Consider the following 21,049-nt stretch of genomic DNA (forward strand, 5'->3'; position numbering starts at 1 on the left):
GTGTAGCATTAGTCATTTGAGCTATGACATTGCGGTCATTAGCGCTATTAGCATCAGGGTAAATGAAATACTTTGTCACATTAGCATCATTTAGTGTCATTTTATGTCAATTCATGACAGCTTGTGAACTGAAGGTGGGCCTACAAATACAAAAAAGCCATGACAATTATTATTATCATGTTTGCTGAGGCAGAGTATCATAGTAAAATGGTTACTTTAGTGTTTTTTGGATACACTGTATGTAAAGAAAGTTGCTGCCTTACATTTTTAAGTTCAATCAACTTGGATGTTTAAGTCATTTTAACTTAAACTACATTAAACTGTCTTAAAAGTAAGTTTAATCTTGTAAAACTTGAAAAAGTTGAAAATTGCTTAACTTATTTTGATTTAACTTAATTGATTAACTTATAAAGAAATGTAAAAACACATGTTGTCATAACTTATTGATCATATATTTTTTTACAGTGTACATATGTACTTTGGAAATACCATGATTTTTTGACATGTACCTTGTTAATACCCTTTTTATCTTTGAATTGGCTTGAAGTAGCATGTATATCATGGTGCATAATTTTTCTAATCATTCAATACCATGGTTTAAATCTGATATCAATGTGTTGCCATCTGATAACATCATGCTGACTGTGCCATGGCACCGCCACAGTACTTTATTTAAAGGTCAACCCAGCACAGTCTCCTTCAACCAGTTTCAATACAGACAAATGAGCCCTGAAAATTCATAAACTTCCCACTTTCCGTTTACTTCTTACTTTCACACATATTAAAATTATGGCCTACATTTTACACAAATAGGAGATCATAAATTCAACCGCAGACGTCAGCTACACAATGAAGTGGGGCCATTGATGTGTTCTCGCCATACACAAACAGTGAACGCTCTCCGTACACAGTTAGACGTTTTGTTTTTCTCCATAATTGGGCTGTAGAATAAACACGGAGGTTAGGTTGTGGAGCAGAGATGTCAGATAGTTTACGGAGACTTCATTCATGTACGGTCAAGTCTGATCCAGCCAACAGCTAATAAGTACGACGAACATCGTGTCAAATTGTCAGAGACGTCCAGAGTGGCTCGGTTAATGATACACAGTCCTTGATTTGTGTGAGCTGCTAAATAGCAGTAACATTAGTTCAGCTGGTTTAACGGCCTTGTTAGCATGTCAATGAAAGATCAGTATATCAAATGATGTATCACCTGCCATCTTAGTTATGAAGAGCTAGCACTAGCAAAAATGGGGGGAAAACAGTAAATTTAGTTTAAAAGTGTTCTTGGATCAATGTAAATCATAACACATATAGTGGGGGTGCATCCTTTCTCAGCCAGTGAAGATTTAGGTAGACAGCTGTTTGAAATGGGGGAATGTATTCACGAACCTGGAAATTAGCTTGTGCTCTTTGGATAATCTACACCTTCGGGAGGACTGGGAATCTACAAACGCCCTCCTATCCTTCTCTCACTCCCCCCTCTCTGTCCATCTCTTGTTCTCTGTTTGGTTCTCTGTTTCTCACACACATACACATACGGACACAAACACATTCAGACTTTCTTTATATCTCCCTTTCCATTGGCTCTACCCCTTCGCCCATTACCATGACCCTTGTTCTTCCCACTTACTTTCTCTCCATTCTCTCTCTGTCTCTCTCCCTCCCTCCTGCTGGTTTTATCAGTGGTCCTGCTCAGTGTCCTACTGTCATGTCTTGATGTGATTTATGTCATGGGCTGTGAAGTTTACTTATCTCCTCCCCCTACACACACACACACACACACACACACACACACACACACACACACACACACACACACACACACACACACACACACACACACACACACACACTAGGGAGATGGCTCCCACTTTCTAGGGCTCAGCCAACCTGGCTCCTCTGCCGCCCAGCACCCAGACCCGGCCAGAGTGAGTAAGCAGGGTGTGTTGTTTGTGGCAGCGAAAAGTGGGATGGTCTCAAATGAGATGGCCATTATTTAGTGGACTGTCTAAGATAGTGATGTATGTTTTGTCAGTCATGAAGCTATAGATTTTCTTTCAAATAAATTCCTTCTCTGGCCTGTCCTATCCTTGCCTATCCTATAATATCCTGGATAACCCTATCATATCCTGGACTATCCTATCCTATAATATCCTGTCCTATCATCTCCTGGTCTATCCTATTATTTCCTGGCCTATATCCCTTCCTATCTTGGCCTATCCTACCCTCGCCTATCCTATCTTTTCCAAATCCTTCCCAGTCGTAATCTATCTTACCCTGGTCTATCCTATCTTTTACCCAATCCTACCCAGTTGTGATCTATCCTATCCTATCCTGGCCTATCCTATCTTTTCCCAATCCTACCCGGTCATGATCTATCCTATCCTGGCCTATCCTATCCTGTCCTGGCCTACTGCATAAAATACTACCTTGGCCTCTCCTATCCTGGCCTATTCCTATCTTATCCTGGCCAATCCTGTCCTTTCCCAATCCTACCCTGCCCTGATTTATCCTATCTGGTCATATTAAACCCTATCCTGCCCTGATGTATCCTATCCTATCCTATCCTATTCTATCGTGTCCTGACCGATCCTATCCTACCCTATCCTGTCCTGTCCTGTCCTGTCCTACCATCACTTATCCTATCCAATGATATGTAAAGAGGGCTGTATTCTTTTCTTCATTCCATTCTTTGAGTCTGAATCTTTATGACCAGAGTCACCTGGCACCAAATATGTCATTTCCTCCATCCAGTGACTCACACAGTAACTCACAGCGAATCCAGCTCCATTTATGTGTCATTGTTCTGTCTGTAATTTTGAAATACTTTCATCCCAGTGTCTGTTATGTATGCTTGTGATATTTGTGAGGTGCATATGTGATTTGTGTATGTGTGCATGTGTGCGGTGGAGAGGTCATCCACATCTCTCGTCTACACGGCTCTTAGTGTGGACCCTTTGATGTGCTTTTAGAATGGCCGTACAGCTCTCTGCTTTACCTCTCGCTTGACAATTGTTTATTAGTTTTGAAACGGCTTTAGTGGACATCAGGCTCTTCTGAGATGGCGCTTTTGAGGAGAGGGCGACTCAAAACTCACCCGAAACCCTCCTCCTCGGGAGCTGGACTCAGGACAGTGAGTCACAGAGACCTTTAGAGTTTAAAAGGAGACTCGGGACTGCTGGGGTAGGGAGTTTGAAAGATGGAGGAATGGATAGGGTGAATGTTTCAGAAAGAGCAAGAGAAAGTTTGAGATGGTTGCAGAAGAGCACAGGAGAGGAAAGAGACAAGGGAGAAGACCACCCTGGTCTTTAAGAGCTCATTGTGTGTGAGATTTATAGCAATGGTTACTGGTTGTGAGAGGTTTTGAGTGTCTTGTGGAAGTGCTAAGAGAGTGCTGCATAAACGCCTTAAGAGCATTAGGAAACTGACATATATGCAAAGGGACAGCACGACAAAGCAGTTAAATACTGGGCAAATCCTTGTAAAAATGACTTGAGGTAAACATAATTCACAAAAATGTGGATGATTCACCTTAAACATGTTGCTGTGTTTTGGAACATATTAGCTGGCTTCCAAGTTGGTCATCAGAGTGCATCTTTATTATATTTGTTTTAATTGCTGTATAGTAAGACATTTATTTATGTTAATACTTTAAATAAGTAAAAAAATGGCCATACACATAAAAATGCATTCTCTGAAAACCTTAAAAAATTCATTTCAAATCAAATATCTCATACAGTGTTTTTTGTTTGTGTACTCTGAAGGTGACAAGAGGGAAATTATTTGTCAGAGGACAAAGACATTAATTTTGTTTGATTTTATTTTGTAATAATATAAAGCCTGCACAATGCTATTATTAATAATTTGCTATGAGAAGTCACTTAAAGTTGCAATTGCTAAAATTATTACTGCAAGTGCTTTTTTTGTCTCTGTTTTTCTAAAATCAGGAAATAAGTGCACAACTGCATTGCAGCTGCTTCCTCCAGAGGCTGTCATAAAACATGTACATGTATGGAAGAACATTTTATAACAATTTGGATCAGTTTAATATCAATATGATATGTTATCTATATTGTCCAAGAAGTCTCACTGAGGTTTTAGAAACCTTTGTCCAAAAGAAGATCTGGATATCATGAATTGACCAATGCAGACTCTGAATTAGCAAAACCGCATTATGTAGCCAATACAGTCATGCATAAATCCATCACAGCAGTATGTCAGGACAACGAGACACTGACAACATAAATAGGACAGTATGTCTCCATTTCTACAGTCTGAAGTCAGAGCTATTCAGAAAAATATGCAAATTACCCAAAAATCACCTCAAACTTGCTCCATTTACAAGTGTGGATTTGATAGATTTGTGATTGGTACATCTCAGTGTCCTCACTGAAGAAGGGTTATTTTTTCCAGAAGATTTTCTGGACAGTGTTTTTGTTTTATTTTAAGCGCTATTGAACAGTCTTTCGAGGGAATTCGGTGAGGTAATGTGATGGATCCGTCTGTCCCTAGATAAACAGTGCTTTATATTGGTTTTAGATTAATAATCCAGATACAGCAGTTTCTCCTGCACTGGTTTTTCCACTTCATTTTTCACATCTCTTTCTCAGGAGTCGAAGAGTTACTGAGAGTTCAGTTCATTTGTCTTCTCTCAAATAAAGAGAGACTCCCTGCAAATACGTCTAATCTTCCCTACCGCTCTTTTCATAACCATCACTTTTCCCTCTCTCTCCATGGGACATGATACGTTCGCTCCGTCTTATCGCTGTGTACAAAGGGTAAGAAAACACTGGGATGTTTGGTTTTTAATAGGCCTGTGTGGTGTAATTGGCTAATTGCTTTATTTTTCTCTGAAGGGTTCTGCGTTCTGTCATAGAGGCAGGAGGCCATAAACACATATGAACATCTCCCTCACTGTCAAGGCTTCCTGAGCTGTGATTGGCTGAGGGATGCATTGGCACCGCAGCCGATTGGCTGGGCTGAGGATGAATGGCCATGCTGACAACCAATGGGGCCAGATGAGGGTGAGCCGGGTGAGATATGGGACGCCGCATTCTTGAGCACTAATCAAATCTTATGAGCTTTCACTGATGGGTATGTGTTATGTTTGTTGATTTCCCTTCATTAGTCTTTACAACGTCTACATGTTCTTAGGCATTTTTGTGCATGTGATGAATCATATTCATAGACGTCTGTATAAATCCTCGATGTGTAAGGGGGTTTTAGCCAGTGAGTGAATCAGTTTGTTGCAAGAGTTCAAATGCAGGAGGAACCAAGACAAGCCTCAACAGATTCAAACACACACACAGCAAGCTAATAAAGTTGATATTGAAGAGGTTCTGGGGTCAAAGGTCACGCGCTGCCCTCTGCTCAGCCTCCCCTCACCACTCCATCTAGTGCTCCTACAGGAGTGCTGAAAATACACAGTGATGGATGTAAATCTGAACCTCCCTCTTTCTCAGTCTACCTTTCTGTGCTCATCAGACCATCTCTCGTCATCCCTATTAGTCCAGATGAAGATGGATATGGATGGTCAGTTATTTATGGATTAAGGCGGAGCTCTAAACCTCTCCTGCCATTCTATAATGTCCTGAAATGGTCCTGGGCATGTTTCACATTACCTGTTGTGGTAATATATATATTTTTTTCTACATTTCTTTTATCTTTGTTTTAAAACTTGGAAATAAAATCTATTTTATGAAGAAAATGGAATAACATTTGGGTAAATGATTCCTTTTACGTATGCATACAAACGTGTTAATGTTCTGTTTCTGTTTCAGACGCACGCACACTGAGAGATGACGTGTCTAGTGGTCTATGGGGTGGAGATGGACGTAGTGACCTGTCGTGTGGGTAGAGACACGTCCTGGGACACAGGAATCAGGAGGGGCTGTTTTTGTGTTCTGTTTTAATCAACTTCCTCTCTGTGCCACAGAACTTCCTGTGTCAGTTCCGTGAAAGGAGACCCACCAGCTTCCCCCCACCTCTAAACCGGAATGAGTGTGTGGATGTGCACGTGGGCGCTCATCTTACATAGAGTAAGTTATTGCCACCTGCCACACTTCAGCATTCTCTCTCTCTCTACAGCCTGTAGTCATTAGACCACTTCAGTATTTGCCTACAGGGTGTGACTGTGAAAATGTACCGGTAGTCACTTCATTATGTTCAGTGGGGCTTGGGTACCAATGCTTGGCAAGTTGGGCAAACATTTATGGGTTATGAATTTTTTTTGACATGCCAACCTGTTAATTTATTCAAAAATACATAAAAATGCATTCAAAATGTCTATGATTAACATATTTTTATTATTTTAATGAATTATTTTTTATATATAATCAAGATAAAGTAAAAAATGCCAGGGTGATACTATCTTGATATCATAATGAGGAAAAAAGCTTCAATGAAAGAATGAAATTAAGTGGGCCGAAATGTTATTTCTTAGAAATATTGTACATAAAAAAAATCATTGTTCATTAATATTTATAAAACTTTTGTCTGCTGAAACAAAGCCCTTATATATGACTAAAATAATGGGGGGGATGCAATAGAAATGGTCCATTGGTCCAACTCCACAGGAATGTGTTATTCATGAATTCATCATTAGTGATATTAAAAAATATATATTTTAAAACATTTTTGGAAATAATTATTAAGATATGTACACTTACATGTATTCATGATTTAAGATGTCATGTGGTGCGACTCCACGGATATTTTGTGATTTTTTTTAAATTCATGATATTTATAAATAATTATTTTTATCGTCAACAATATATCTAAAAACATTTTTGAAAAATGATTTAGATGTGTACACTCACATGTATTCAATGTGTGAGGATATGTTATTACTTCAAAACCAAATGACATTTTTAGATTTTTCTCGAAAGTGGTAAAAAAGTAATTTAAAACCAAACGAAACCAAAAGAAATACAAACGTACCTTTTCTAAGAGCTCAGCGCATGTTTTGCACTAGATATTTCTGGTTTACACTATTTTATGTCATTATGGCTTCCACACAGCCACCAGCACATGATACTCGAGCGCAGCCTCTGAAGGGCAAACACAGACCGTCTGGATCGGTGAGGTCACCTGTGACCTGGAAAACGCACTGAATTTTGCTCAAGCATGTGACAGATTAAAAGATTTTAAATCTATGGCATGTCCAAACAAAAGTTCTAATGATTTAGGATATGGGCTTACATTTACACATAACGTGAAATATATCTATTTATGCTACAGTAATTTTCCATCATTAGAAACGAAGAAATGGTGACTTGTGAATCTCTGTGTTAAGATTACAGTATTCTTTGGGGATTGGAAACCAAAGCTCCCCTGTTCCCGACCCCGGTCCTGTATCTTTCTTTCGCTCTCCCCTTCCTCTCTCGTTCTTGTTTGATGTCACTGTAAGTGGAGTCTCTGGGTGGGCTTGGACGGTATCGGGTCTTGGACTGACTGACTGCTCCATCATGTCGTTTTCTGGCAACACTACAGACAAATGATCAAGACACATCCATTCCTTTGCTCCGTAGCGGAACAGAGCGATCTGGATATGCCATATGCTGTTAAACGGCAACGGTCCTGGTTTCCATCCCTCCTGTACTGGCAGGTTTAAAGACATACTGTTGAGATTATCAAAAGTAGTTTAAGAGCAGAAACAACATCCCAGCTTCCAATGGGAAATCATTTATGTGTGTGTGAGTGTGTTTGTTTATATCCAGCATCTCCGCAGTACGTGATAAAAATGTTAAGACACATTAATTTTGAGTTTAGATTGGCCATTTGTTTTGGTGGACCAGCCTGTGTGATTTCCGTACAGGTGAATTACTATAGAGGTCAATTACACAGCGTCCTCTAGTGACTGACTACAGAATTGCGTTAAAACTGCGAAGGGACAGCCACAACACGATGACTCCTCTTGCAAGAAATGCTGATTCAGGTTGTTTATCACTTGCACTGTGATTTAAAGAAAGAATTTGGACTGGGTTGTCAAAAATAAATATTTGTATTAATAAAAAATAAAAAAACTTCTGTGAATAAAAGTCTTGAGACCACATGGAAAATCTGTGATTCAGAATCAAATCAAGATAATAATCTAAGCTTTAGGATTTGAAAAGAAAGAAACATTGTGATGTAAAAGGAGCGGTAAATGTTTCAGATGATGCACTATTTCTTATTCACACAAAAAATAGTGACATCATGTGACTCAACAAATGTTTTGTACTCTGTACAATCTTATGAAGTTCGTGTAGCTCGAGTCCTATTATCATAAAAACAAAAATGAAGATTAACCTAAGTTTATGTCATTAATAGTATATATTATGTATATTTTTGTTTAAAATTACACAAATTACATTTGTGTGATGCAAAATGTAAGCATTTTCACTAGTGGACTGAGAGGTTTGGATCCCATTGTTGCGTTGTTCGCGAAACACAGGTAGCCCATTGTTCTTTCATGCGAGTTGCCATTTTAAGATGACTGAGCTTGTTTCTGCAGTGTTGGATGTCTTTAGAGTTACATAAACATTTATGCAGCAGTATTTTTTAAAGGGAGATTCACCATGTCTTGTAAATCTGTCTCATTCTTTGAAGTCTTATCTGGCTCGAGACATTGATGGTAGTGCTGGAGTGATCCTATGGAATCCCAGGCCTCTGTGTGTGAGTCTGTGTGTGTGTTCCTACACTACGAGGGGCCCCCAGGAGACCCTGCTACATATTTTACTGTTGAATGATTGTCATGTCATTAATCAAATTTAAAAGGTAAAAACTAACTTCTTAGTCATTTGAAATTGTACATGACGTACATTAATCAGTCATTTCAAAGTAATTGATAAATCTGAATTGGGAAGGGGCATCACTCTATTATCAGGGTGATTTGCTATAGTAGCAAAAAAAGGGTATGACCCATGTCTAACATCTATCTGTGCCTGTGCGTTTTAACAAACTATTGTTATTAGCAGGATAGAGTATTCATCTATTTATTTATTCAAAAGCCAGTGCATTTTTAAACACACAAATCAACTTCAAGTCATGACAAGTAATTACACACCCAGTAATTTGCTGTAATTGTACAGACTGTTTTTTTTTTTTAATTATTGAAAGCCGTAATTCCAGCTGCATTTGCAATATTTAAAAGCAATCCCTAACCTTATTCATTATCATATGTGAATAATGATGAATGGTTCCTGGGTGAATCCCATAGGCCAATAGACTGTTAAAACATGCGCTATTACACCCCACAGTGGACATAAAGCGGATCACATCTCTGAGCACTACAGTTATATACTGAAGCATATTTTGTTGCTCTATAAACCCAGAGAAACCAGTTCGCATAGATCTGTCACCATTTGCTTTGAAGATTGGTGTAGCCTAGTTGCTCTCTATGGCCCTCTATACATTAATACCGGTATATGCGATCAAATGGTCATTTGCCTATGCCATAAACAGACATGAAGTTATGTTGTTATGGTTTGTTATATTCTCAAAATGATATAAAATAGATCCATGATTGTAATGGTTGCTCTCCCCTTATTTATTGTGTCTTTTTTGCCATTGTTATATACTGTTATCTCTTATTTTAATATTGTTATTGTTGCTGCTACATGATGTATGGTGACCTTGAGTGATTTGTAAAGCGCCTTAAATAAAATGCATTATTATTATTATTATTATAATAAAGATGACACATAGAGCTGGTTTAGTATATTGTGAAATAGTGTGCTATAAGCAGCACATGACTCTATTGCTGTCCTCTATGTGTCCTCAGTCAGGAGGAGACCCACAGCTCTCTGACTTGGTCTACTGCGGAATCAGAAATCAACGGACTGACATTACCAGCATCTGTCTTGCTGCATTAATGAATATCTCATGCTGGACCAGAGCCCTGCTGGTCCATCATATTTAATAAGCATAAAGGTGACCTGGTCTGTTAATTCTCCTATAGACCATCAACACTCCGTCTTTGTTGTGAAGTATTGAGAGTTGTGCTAACGTGCTAACTTTAAATGCATCGACCAGGATACATAAAGTGTGTCTGTACCTTGAAGCTTATGCGCTGCACCAGATGGAGTATGCATACATTTGTTGTATTTGTTTTGGTTTGGTTGAAACTAGAGGGTTTAAACACGGGTAGACGGAACTGAGAGTGCTATAGATTTATTGTATCAGTAATCTGATAACCTGTAGGACAGGACAGTCAATGGGTTGTTGGTTGGATGGAGGTTGATCAAAATGTGAGCTTACAGTCAATTGTGGGAAAGGGGTGGGTTTAAGCAGACTAAATGATTGCTGAAGTCCAACATGCGTCACCAGAGAGAAGGTCGAGGTACTTAAATTAAAAATTATACGGTCAGTAGCATGCATTTACAAAATATAGAGGTTGAATTTTTGTTTCATGTCTTCTTAAAATATATATATTGTTTCCTTGAGTACCTTTACAAAACATAACAATGGTTTCGTGTACTGTTGTAAGACCGGTTTATGGCACATGGTTTACATTCCACAAATTAACCATGCTTTCAGTCTAACCTTTGGTTTTCTATATTATTACTATGGTTTTAGAACAAATATCATACTTGAACTAAGGTTACTTCGGTAAAACTATTATGAAAATGTGGTTAATATGGTTTTACTACAAATAACATTGTGGCAAGCAGGACAGGGGCCAAAGGCCGTGAGAGAAGGGCGTGAGGCCAGTGGTGATTGATAATGAGCGGCCTATACGTGCCGCACCGGCCTTATATCTCACGGAGGATCTACGGAGGCATACAAGGGGGAGTGACGACAGTGAAGGATGAGAGAGGACCAGGCCTGGGCTATTTTACGTTATGTTTTGTTAATGTGTGCGGCAGTCATCCGTGTAGCGCAGGCTTGTGTGGCAAGCAGGGCTGGGCCAAGGGCCGTGAGAGAACGGTGCGAGATCAGTGGCGATTGATAATGAGTGCCACCTGCACGCCGCACCCGAGCTACGGAAGCATAAATGGAGGAACGGCGACAGTGAAGGACGAGAGAGAGCTTAGACTTTACGTTATGTTTTGTTTGTGTGTGCGGCAGTCGTCCATGAGGGGCTGCCTCTTACTTTCATTTTGTGTTTGTTTGTTTTATTATTCAAGTCTTTAAATGTTCGCCGGTTCCCACAACCTTCTTCCCTGAACCATCATACCTTGTTACAAACATGCACTCACAATTGGATTGAGATCTGGAGACTGTGGAGGCCATTTGGGTAACCACTTTTAAGAAACCCGTTTGAGATGATTTGAGCTTTGTGACGGTGTGTTATCCTGCTGGAAGTAGCCATCAGAAGATGTGTACACTGTGGTCATAAAGGGATGGACATAGACAGCAACAATACTTGGGTAGGCTGTGGCGTTTAAATGATCCTCAATTGGTACTAAGAGGCCCAAAGTGTGCCAAGAAAATATCCTCACACCATTACACCAGCAGCAGTCTGAACTATTGATGCAAGGAAGGATGGATCCATGTTTTCATGTTGTTCTGGCCAAATTCTGTCCCTACCATCTAAATGTTGTAGCAGAAATCGAGACTCAGACTAGGCAACGTTTTTCCAATCTTCTATTGTCCAATTTTGGTGAGTCAGTGTGAATTGTAGCCTTAGTTCCCTGTTCTTAGCTGACAGCAGTGGCACTGGTGTGGTCTTCTGCTGATGCCCATCTGCTTCAAGACCTTGCTTGCAGACCTTGGTTGTAACTAGTGGTTATTTGAGTTACTGTTGCCTTTCTATCAGCTGGAACCAGTCTGCCCATTCTCCTCTGACCTCTGGCTTGAACAAGCCATTTTCTCCCACAGAACTGCCACTCACTGGATATTTTCTCCTTCTCAGATCATCCTCTGCAAACCCTTGAGAAGGTTGTGCGTGAAAAGCTCAGTAGATTAGCAGTTTCTAAAATACAGACCAGCTTATCTGCCACCAACAAGCATGCCACGTTCAAAGTCACTTAAATCACCTTTCTTCCCCATCTGCTTAGTTTCAACTTCAGCAGATCATCTCGACCTATCTAAATGCATTGAATTTCTTCCATGTGATTGGCTGATTAGATATGTGTTAAAGCTCCAGTCCGTAACTTTTTTGGGTTAAAAATTATCCAAAATGAATTTTTGAGCAAGTACATAACCAGCCAGTGTTCAAAACTATCTGCTTGCCTTCGCTCGATTCTAAACGGTAAGCTCGTAATAATGTTTTTAATTCCAGTGGTACTGGTGGATTTCCGCTGGAAATTTGAGCATGTCTTTGCGTCATTACGTCACATCTGTAGAGATAAAGAAGAAGTCTCGGCTAGCAGGCTATATTGCGTGTGAGGATGTTGGAGGTGGAGATATAGCCTTTTCTCACAGCACTTGATATAATTAAACATATTAATTTGATGGCGGATCCAGAAAGGTTAAAACGACAATCCCCAGTGACGAGATTCACCCGTTGTAAAATGCAAAAGACTTCGTTCGGACTTCGGAGTGGCTACAGAAAAAAAGAGACTGCAACCGGGCCCATGCGAAAACAAGAATAAATATCGGAAGGGCATTAAATGTAGTCACGCAAAGCTGATGTTGTTAACATTACAATTTGAGAACAAAGTATAATTTGCACGGGTTTACGTGATATGAAGCGATCGTTAGATTTAATCAGCGCGATTTACTGCTATGCTTTTTTTCCCTTAGTTGGTCAGAACAAAGTGGATGTTACTTACTTGTTCAGATGACATTTTCCGGTGAAAACTCTTATGTTGATCATACTTCCAAAAAGTATAATCTGTGATTCTGAAAGACAGTATCCACATCGGCGCGGTGACGGACAGCCACACATTCTTCTCAAAACATTGTGTTCATCCGCGCTGTGCCGTGTCGAGGCACAACTCACGTAAAGTTGACAATTCCGCGAATGACTACAATTGCAGATTTCAAACAGAGATGGCGACAAAGAGGAAAAGCTACGGACTGCAGCTTTAATGAGCAGTTCAACGGGTGTACCTAATAAAGTGGCCAGTGAGTGTAAATTAACTATGGTTACTGTAGTAAAACCATGGTTAAATGTGTGGTTACTTTGCTTTTACTCCAAATATCATTGTTTTTACACTAGCTTTAGTAAAACCACCATTCATTTTTCTAATGGTGCACAGTAGGACATTTGAGTCACCTTAAAAAGACCGTATGGAGGTTGCCCTGTGTGGGCAATCTGAGGAACCTCAAATGCTGCTTCAAGGTTTTGCAAAGCAACATATGACGTCTTGATACATATCATACAGTTTCATAATTATTATCATAAAATATGAGGATTTAAAAAGACACCAGGGAATGTACATAGTAAATAAACACATAACAATTTCCCATGCCCCTGCAATGAAGCTGAATAAAGGTCTCTGGTTCCTTGAGATTGAAAGAGCAAATCAAAGCAGAATAAAGCGGCTTTGTGTGTCCTATATCCTTCTGAGTATTTTTTTCTTCTTCTTTGTGGTCGGGCAGGTTTAGTGGGATTTCAGCAGGACCGGTTTATCCAGGGGAGAACTGGTGTTTGTGTGCCGCCGCGAGGAACTGCTCAAACCTGTTCTCCTCGTCAGTGGGGAGGAGGAGCGGGAGGAGAGGAGCGCAGGGCGTATGAAAAACTCTTCTTTACCTTTCCTCTGTATGTCTTTCTCATTCCCAATAGTTTTCTATCCGATGTAACTCTCCGAGGGGCTCCGGAGGACACTGGCGTGACGAGGAGACCGACAGCATCGCGCGATTGGCAGGTGACGTGATTCACGTCCACAAGGTGGCACGGGGTGAGTGAACTCGTTTCACCTGAACACACTGTATTGATCAGGTGTCATGTGTGTTTGATAGATATTTATTGAGCAATTGTATGTTGTGATCAGTCATCAATAACGCAACACATAAATTCACACCCATATATGTCCAGATGAAACACAATCACCCATTCAAGCTTTTTCAGTTGGGTGGAGTGACCTAATATTTATTTTTTATTTGATCAGTGATATGAATTAATCTGGTCGTAGTATTGCATTTAATTCCATCTTCGCCTATCTATTTTTCTTATTAACATTATTGTTTCATGTGTTTTTCTGTTTCATATTTACTGGAATATTGAGAATATTAATAACCACAGGTATTTTATGATATATGATCATCTTTTTTTAAACCAAACTATTAAAGAGAAATAATTGATTGCTAATAAGAATGTGTTGGTTAACTTTGTATCATAACCTTGTTCACAAAGTTAAACATTTGCTTGCAACTTCCTCTCTCTCTCTCTCTCTCTCTCTCTCTCTCTCTCTCTCTCTCTCTCTCTCTCTCTCTCTCTCTCTCTCTCTCTCTCTCTCTCTCTCTCTCTCTCTCTCTCTCTTGATTGTCTGATTGTCATTCCCATGGTAATAGTGATATTAAACTGACATTCCTCTGTTGAGCATGTAAAACATGTACAACACAAACATCCATCAAATGCCAAAAAATAAAAACCAAGCTAAATCAAAAATCATTAACAATCAGTGATTGCGTAATGCCAGACCTAATCCACCAATCCATCTCAGAAGCATACCTTCTCATGTACATTGATAATATTGTCATTATGCCCCAGGCCTGCTTAGAATCCACCTTTACATCTTGCTGACTAACTGACTGGTTTTGTATGCTTAGATCAATTACATGTAATATTCCACTTTTTAGTGACAACATCGATGACCTCTGACCCCAAAATGTCAAGGGCACTGAGAGCTCAGAGCTCAGATCTAATCTTTATCACCTGTTTGTGTTTGCAAAATCTGTTAGTAATCATATTTGCAAAGTCAGCTCAAAGCAGTGGGTTTAAAACATTAGTGTGTGTGTATGTGTGTGTGTGTGTGTGTAGATGTGTGTGAAATGTGAAGTTTGCAGATCTACGAGACAGGTTCCCTCTTGCTCCCGCTGCTGTAACGTTCACAACTGTTAGCTAACATATCCTGACATGTAGAGAGAGTGAAGGAGCAGGCGAAAATCACTCAGATCAAAATGCAAAAACGATTGTATGGGGGAAGGGTGGAGGGGGGGGGGTTGTGTAACCACACCCTCTCAAGAGCCCTCAGCAGCAGGCTGTGTATCTCTGCAGGCAGAAGTCTTGCAGACAGGGTGAAAACCTGTAATTAGTTATTATAATGTATTTAGATGTTTATATGAAGCTTTGCAGCACATTTCACACTTTACATTCAAAATTAAACACCCTGCACTCAAAAAATGTGCTCGTTTGCAATCCGCTTTAAGACAAGTTATGCTCTCCTACATTCTGTAAAAAAAAAAAATATGATCAATAAGTTATGACAACGTATGCTTTTACATTGCTTTAACTCATCATTACTCCAGTTTAATGTAATTTAAGTTGATCGTACTTAAAATTGACAGTGCAGGAAAATGTTTGTATCTAGCATAATTTACAGTGCCTAGCCTAAACCTATGTGTCTGTTTTGACTGTCACAGTATTTATATATAGTGCCATTCAAAAGTTTGGGGTTGGTAGGGTTTATTAATGTTTCTGAAAGCTGCTTATGCTCATCAAGGCTGCATTTATTTGATTAAAAATACAGTAAAAACAGTAATATTTTGAAATATTATTACAATTTAAAAGAACTGATTTCTATTTGAACATATTTTAAAATGTAATTTATTCCTGTGATGCGAAGGTGAATTTTCAGCATCATTACTCCAGTCTTCAGTGTCACATGATCCTTCAGAACTCATTCTAATATGCTGATTTGATGCTCAGGAAACATTATTATCTTATTATTATTACTATTATTGTGAGCACAAAATACTTTTTTGGGGGATTCTTTCATAAATAATTTTTATTTAGTATACACTGTTTTGAACAATAGTGTATATATCAATTATGTATTCACATTTCAGCGCATTGCAATCATTCTATGTGACTAAGCTTTTACGTCAATCATGACAATCGTCAGGAATCATTTAGTTTTAGTGCTCAGGTAAAAGTTTTTGAACCAGTAATTTATGAGACGAACGAGTGGATGTTTGTAGATAGCACAGGTCAAGAAAAATAAGGTGAATGTCATATGTAGATGTTAGTGTAGTATGTGTCGAATTGAACCCTTCGACGCATTACATGGGTCATAACTTCCAGATCCTGTTTGTTTTTTAAGTGTTACTTAGTACACACACATTTTGTGAAAAAGCCACCTCTCCTTATTTCTTACTCTCTCACTCTCTCAGTTACACACACTCATAGATGCATACACAAATAAAGTTAGGCCTACAGTGCTCACCTTGCATAACCGGTTTAGCAAGACCAGCCTTTAATAACCTTGGTATACATGAGTGTAGAAATTCAAAAGTTCACCCAGGGCAACGGCAGAACGTGAACTGCCACCAATTGTTTTCTAATCAAGAGTTGATTTAACAAATCTGTATCTCGTTTACAGTTTTCACTTTTGTTTCCCTTCCTATCCCTATCCGTAGGAAGACGAGTCAAGTGGCAGGTGTGCAGGAACACCAGCATGGCTGTGGAGAACTTCTCTGAGCTCCTGCAGAAACTGCGGGAGGTCCATGACCATGAGTTTGAGGGTAAGACCACCCACCTTTGAACAATCTTGACTGAGATTCCACCAAAGTATGCATGACTATATCTGTATTATTGACACAAAATATGGTAAACAAAATCGAAAAACTTTGTTTAATTTATCAAAAACTCACTAAACTTTGTTTAAAGGTGCCATGTGTAAAAATTGAGGTAAAAATATTTAAAAAATGAGCTACACGCATCAAAAGAATGAGAAGAAATAAGGGCAATGATGTCATTAAAAAAATGTCAAGTTATAGTGGTGCAGAGATATCAACCTTAATTAGCATTAGCATTACTAGCCACGGCCCGACAGGTGTCGTAATACCAGTTTCGGCCATGGGAGGCGGTATGCGGGGCACATAACCACCAGCCAACCTGCAATACACGAATAACGTAAAAGTACGGCCCACTACTTCATTTCAGGGAAGAGAGCGGAAGGATGGCTGAAGCCTTTGGCAAGAGAACCCTACAACCACCGCGCTCTGAAGCACAAATCAAATCAGATAAGAAAAGAAAAGGACCGCTCGTCACGGTCCGGGCTCGAAAGTGCGGGGGACGGCGAGCGAACTGCAGCGCATAGCCCTGTTTTACAACGTTCAGCACCCATTCTGACACGCCCGGGATCGCTCCCCATGCTTTCGCACGCATAGCTAGGGGCAGAATGGTCTCCGTGTTCTGACCACCGCACTGCGCGGGTTCGAGAAACTGAAACGGAGGTATCAGCGCGGCGCGCGCGCCCTCGTTGTCTGAATATTGCTGCTCGCTGACGACAGCAGCCGGCTGTTTCACATTCAATGACTCGGTCGCTAAGGGCGGAGAACAATTTGTGGCGCGAACAGGTCATTTGTAGCCTACTCTATCTTTCAACAGTGTTCGTGTTTTTTTTACTATAGTAGAGATGATCGGTTCACGTGCGCTGTCTGATGTTTACTGCATCACTCGACATGGAGAGGTTGGGTAAAGTAATAATTACAAGAGCTTCACGGTTATCAGATACAAGCATTCAACGGCCCTGTAGTATATATATATATATAAATATAGGTTATTTGTGTTTGCGCACGTGATATCAGGAAGCAATGTAATAACGTTACCTGTAATACACACATGATGGCGATGCGCAAATCGAGTCTGTGTGTGTCACAAATCATTATTGTTTCTTCAACTTATTAAAATATCTTACTTTACTGCATCTGTTTCTGCTTCTTTATCATATTTATAGTGTGTGATTTATAAAATACCATATCCTACATCACATATTTTGATATGTGAGGTATACTGCCCCCATCTGGTATGGAATGTGGAGTATGACTTGATTTTTTTTGCCAGACAATTACACATGGCACCTTTAAAATAGATGCACATTTCACAAACTCCCTTAATAGCAACAATCAACAGTAAAAACATCTTTACATCACTACAAAAAAAGATATGGTGTGGTGTAATTTACAGTTCTCTGCGAAATCCAGTTTTTGCAAAAGGAATCTACACAATTGGGAGTTTTGTGTGAGGGCGTTCCCAACGCAGATTTTGCTTGTGTTCAAATTATAGACCAATAGAAAGCTTCTTAGCTTGACAGTGACTTCTGTCAGAATGTTGCTTCCAGAGATGTTCACAAATCTTACATATGGAGTCTGAGTCAAGTCTGAAGTCTTTATCACTGGAGTCTGAGTCAAGTCTGAAGTCTTTAAGCTGGAGTCTGAGTCAAGTCTGAAGTCTATATCACTGGATTTCGAGTCAAGTCTGAAGTCTTTAACACTGGAGTCTGAGTCAAGTCTAAAGTCTTTAAGCTGGAGTCCGAGTCAAGTCTGAAGTCTTTATCACTGGGTTCTGAGTCAAGTCTGAAGTCTTTATCACTGGATTCTGAGTCAAGTCTGAAGTCTTTAAGCTGGAGTCCGTTTCAAGTCTGAAGTCTATATCACTGGAGTCCGAGTCAAGTCTGAAGTCTATATCACTGGATTTCGAGTCAAGTCTGAAGTCTTTAACACTGGAGTCTGAGTCAAGTCTAAAGTCTTTAAGCTGGAGTCCGAGTCAAGTCTGAAGTCTTTATCACTGGATTCTGAGTCAAGTCTGAAGTCTTTATCACTGGATTCTGAGTCAAGTCTGAAGTCTTTATCACTGGATTCTGAGTCAAGTCTGAAGTCTTTAATCTGGAGTCCGTTTCAAGTCTCAAGTCTTTAAGCTGGAGTCCGAGTCAAGTCTGAAGTCTATATCACTGGCTTTCGAGTAAAGTCTGAAGTCTTTATCACTGGATTCTGAGTCAAGTCTGAAGTCTTTATCACTGGATTCTGAGTCAAGTCTGAAGTCTTTAAGCTGGAGTCCGTTTCAAGTCTGAAGTCTTTAAGCTGGAGTCGAGTCAAGTCTGAAGTCTGCATCACTGGATTCTGAGTCAAGTCTGAAGTCTTTAAGCTGGAGTCCGAGTCAAGTCTGAAGTCTTTATCACTGGAGTCTGAGTCAAGTCTGAAGTCTTTAAGCTGGAGTCCGAGTCAAGTCTAAAGTCTTTATCACTGGATTTCGAGTCAAGTCTGAAGTCTTTATCACTGGAGTCTGAGTCAAGTCTGAAGTCTTTATCACTGGAGTCTGAGTCAAGTCTGAAGTCTTAATCACTGGATTCTGAATCAAGTCTAAAGTCTTTAAAGCTACACTGTGTAGGAACTACTTCATCTAGCGGTGAAATTGTATATGACTACCAACTGAATATTACTTTCTAGCCTCTCCCATTCCGAGGGTGTTTTAACTCCTACGGTGGCCGTATTATTTCAAATCTGCCAGCAGTCGCGAGTAATCTCCCCCTCGCATTCGTCACGGTGCCACTGAGTGTAAAAACGCGTAAGGCGAATCTTGAATTTCCAGGTATGTCCCTCTTTGGCTAATGTATTTTCAAGATGGAGAGGCAACATGGCTTCCCCAGTTTGAGCAGTTCACCCGTATGTATTATAAATGGCAGATTCTACGCTTACGAGAATACTTGATTAGTTGGTAGAAGTAATTATACATTAATGAGCACGTATAATTTTGAAAGAACAAAGTGGTTTTTGCTAAGAATCAATTAAAAAAATTACACAGTGTAGCTTTAAGTTGGAGTCCGAGTCAAGTCTGAAGTCTTTATCAATGGATTAAGACTTCAAGTCTGAAGTCTTTATCACTGGATTTCGAGTCAAGTCTGAAGTCTTTATCACTGGATTTCGAGTCAAGTCTGAAGTCTTTATCACTGGATTCCGAGTCAAGTCTGAAGTCTTTATCACTGGATTCTGAGTCAAGTCTTAAGTCTTTATCACTGGATTCTGAGTCAAGTCTTAAGTCTTTATCACTGGATTCTGAGTCAAGTCTGAAGTCTTTATCAATGGATTAAGACTTCAAGTCTGAAGTCTTTATCACTGGATTTCGAGTCAAGTCTGAAGTCTTTATCACTGGATTTCGAGTAAAGTCTGAAGTCTTTATCACTGGATTCCGAGTCAAGTCTGAAGTCTTTATCACTGGATTCTGAGTCAAGTCTGAAGTCTTTAATCTGGATTCTGAGTCAAGTCTGAAGTCTTTATCACTGGATTCTGAGTCAAGTCTTAAGTCTTTATCACTGGAGTCCGAGTCAAGTCTGAAGTCTTTAATCTGGATTCTGAGTCAAGTCTGAAGTCTTTAAGCTGGAGTCCGAGTCAAGTCTGAAGTCTTTATCACTGGATTCCTCTGTTATTCCTCAAGTCTCGATAAAAGTAAAACATAGTGCTGTAGGTTTAAAGGCTAGATTTTATTTGTTAATGTTTTAACAGGCTTGTAATCCAAATGAGCCATGCAGCTGCATCACAGTATAATCTCACTAACCTTTGTGGATTCGATGTCTCATAAAATGTGATTTCGTCGCTCCGGTGTCTTTAATTATTTTCCCACATTGTTTGCACCTTGCTGATTTGACTGAACCAAATTTAATAAACACAAATGAACATATGGCACGGTTTCTCCACTTTCATCATGATATTTCGGAGTTACGCACGGCGCAATACACAGACATACCAGTAGTATGTCATCAGTAGTTAAGGATCAAAGACTTTTTAAAATATTCATGAGTCCTTTAGTCGAGTCCGAGGTCTGAAGTAATTTCAGTTCGAGTCCGAGTCCTGGACTCAACCTGAACATGATATTTAAAGGTGAACTATGCAGCTTTTTTACCTTAACTGAACAGCTTCGGAGTCATTGGAATGGTTATATTACTTTTTTCGGGTTGAATGGTGGTCCTCTTGCACCCCCCTATCGCATGTGAGCGGAAAAACACACTTGCAACTTTGAGCCGGCGTGCCGCCGGACGCGGCGTCAGGAAGTATCGCGTGATATCAGGTCTTGCGATGTAAAGAATTGCTTTACGGCAAAAAGAAATCTGCTAAAATTATGGAATTATTGCGCTCCCTCACGCTGTTCGAACCCGAATGAAGAAGACGTTGTAAAGAATGTCCCGTCTGCTTTGATGTCGTTGATCTACTAGCCTCTGGTATCTGGGAGTCGAAAATA

The 21,049-nt window shown here is 39.7% G+C and overlaps 2 protein-coding genes across 8 annotated transcripts in view; both read left to right on the forward strand.

Annotated features, from left to right (window-relative positions):
• The window catches only part of pofut1 (protein O-fucosyltransferase 1), a 328,122-nt gene that overhangs the window by 209,958 nt on the left and 97,115 nt on the right, over positions 1-21,049 (forward strand). The gene's annotated exons all lie outside the window — the stretch shown is intronic.
• The window catches only part of rbbp8l (retinoblastoma binding protein 8-like), a 34,145-nt gene that overhangs the window by 7,023 nt on the left and 6,073 nt on the right, over positions 1-21,049 (forward strand). For 2 of the 7 annotated variants that reach the window (XM_079589305.1, XM_079589309.1), the window contains 6 exons: positions 4,614-4,781; positions 4,860-5,036; positions 5,784-5,852; positions 5,939-6,041; positions 13,658-13,772; positions 16,453-16,557. In XM_079589305.1, coding sequence (XP_079445431.1) covers positions 6,000-6,041; positions 13,658-13,772; positions 16,453-16,557 — 262 coding nt within the window. In that variant the 5' untranslated portion in view covers positions 4,614-4,781; positions 4,860-5,036; positions 5,784-5,852; positions 5,939-5,999. Of the gene's footprint in view, positions 1-4,613; positions 4,782-4,859; positions 5,037-5,487; positions 5,633-5,783; positions 5,853-5,938; positions 6,042-13,657; positions 13,773-16,452; positions 16,558-21,049 lie in introns of all 7 variants that reach the window. The other 5 variants (XM_079589304.1, XM_079589310.1, XM_079589306.1 and 2 more) reach the window with 4 other exon arrangements.

Source organism: Phoxinus phoxinus (assembly GCF_949152265.1).
Source record: "Phoxinus phoxinus genome assembly, chromosome: 18".
In the NCBI taxonomy this organism is placed as follows: domain Eukaryota; kingdom Metazoa; phylum Chordata; class Actinopteri; order Cypriniformes; family Leuciscidae; genus Phoxinus; species Phoxinus phoxinus.